Consider the following 976-nt stretch of genomic DNA (forward strand, 5'->3'; position numbering starts at 1 on the left):
TGCCGCCCGCTGACGGAGCGGCTCGGCGCGGGGACGGCGCTGGCGTTTTGGAGGGAGTTTGCATGTGGTCAGTGCTGTGTTGCTAAGCCAGCCCCCAGCTCACATTACACACTACTGTATTTATAACCTCTCGGAGCTGTTTCCCCCTTCAAGCAGTTCTCTGGGACCACCTTCTATTGGCTTCAACCTCTCCCACTTCTTGACATCTGAGCGGCTCTGAGAAAGGCTCATCTAGGTCCGAGTGTTTACGCAGCGGAGACTGGCCGCTAGGGCTAAAGACCTGGATTATCTGAGCTCAGCTGCCTGCTGCAAAGTCTGTTGTTGCCGTTTTGGGAAAAAAAATCCCAACCCCGATCTGTTTACAGTGAAAGTTGACAAAGGGTGGTGAAGTTGGATCTTTCCTAAACTCTCCTGCCTGGAACCTGAGACTTGCATGCCATGGATCACACACTCTTTGGCTGCCTGCGCAGCCCCCATGCCACTGCGCAGAGCTTGCACCCTTTCTCCCAGTCTTCTCTTGCCCTGCATGGAAGATCTGACCACATGTCCTACCCTGATCTGTCTTCTTCTTCTTCCTCTTGCATAATAGCGGGATACCCCAATGAGGAGGGCATGTTTGCCAGCCAGCATCATAGGGGGCACCACCACCATCACCATCACCACCACCACCACCACCAGCAACAGCAGCACCAGGCTTTGCAGACGAACTGGCACATTCCTCAGATGTCGTCCCCCCCCGCCGCGGCCAGGCACAGCCTCTGCCTTCAGCCCGACTCAGGAGGACCCCCGGAGCTGGGCAGCAGCCCCCCCGTCCTGTGTTCAAACTCTTCCAGCCTGGGCACTAACACCCCCACGGGGGCAGCGTGTGCGCCAGGGGACTATGGCAGGCAGGCTCTGTCCCCGGTGGAAACAGAGAAGAGGTCCGGCAAAAGGAAAAGCGACAGCTCAGGTAACAGCTCACGCTTTCCCCTGCGGG

At 57.6% G+C, this 976-nt stretch overlaps 1 protein-coding gene across 1 annotated transcript in view; it reads left to right on the forward strand.

Moving 5' to 3' along the window:
• Positions 1-80: 80 nt before the first annotated feature.
• MEOX2 (mesenchyme homeobox 2) overlaps positions 81-976 on the forward strand; it is a 55,993-nt gene continuing 55,097 nt past the window's right edge. Inside the window, exon 1 of the mRNA XM_009326093.1 lies at positions 81-949. Within this exon, the coding sequence (XP_009324368.1) occupies positions 439-949 (511 nt within the window). The 5' untranslated portion in view covers positions 81-438. The remainder of the gene's footprint in view (positions 950-976) is intronic.

The sequence above is a fragment of the Pygoscelis adeliae genome, unplaced genomic scaffold (assembly GCF_000699105.1).
Source record: "Pygoscelis adeliae isolate BGI_AS28 unplaced genomic scaffold, ASM69910v1 Scaffold15, whole genome shotgun sequence".
Lineage (NCBI taxonomy): Eukaryota > Metazoa > Chordata > Aves > Sphenisciformes > Spheniscidae > Pygoscelis > Pygoscelis adeliae.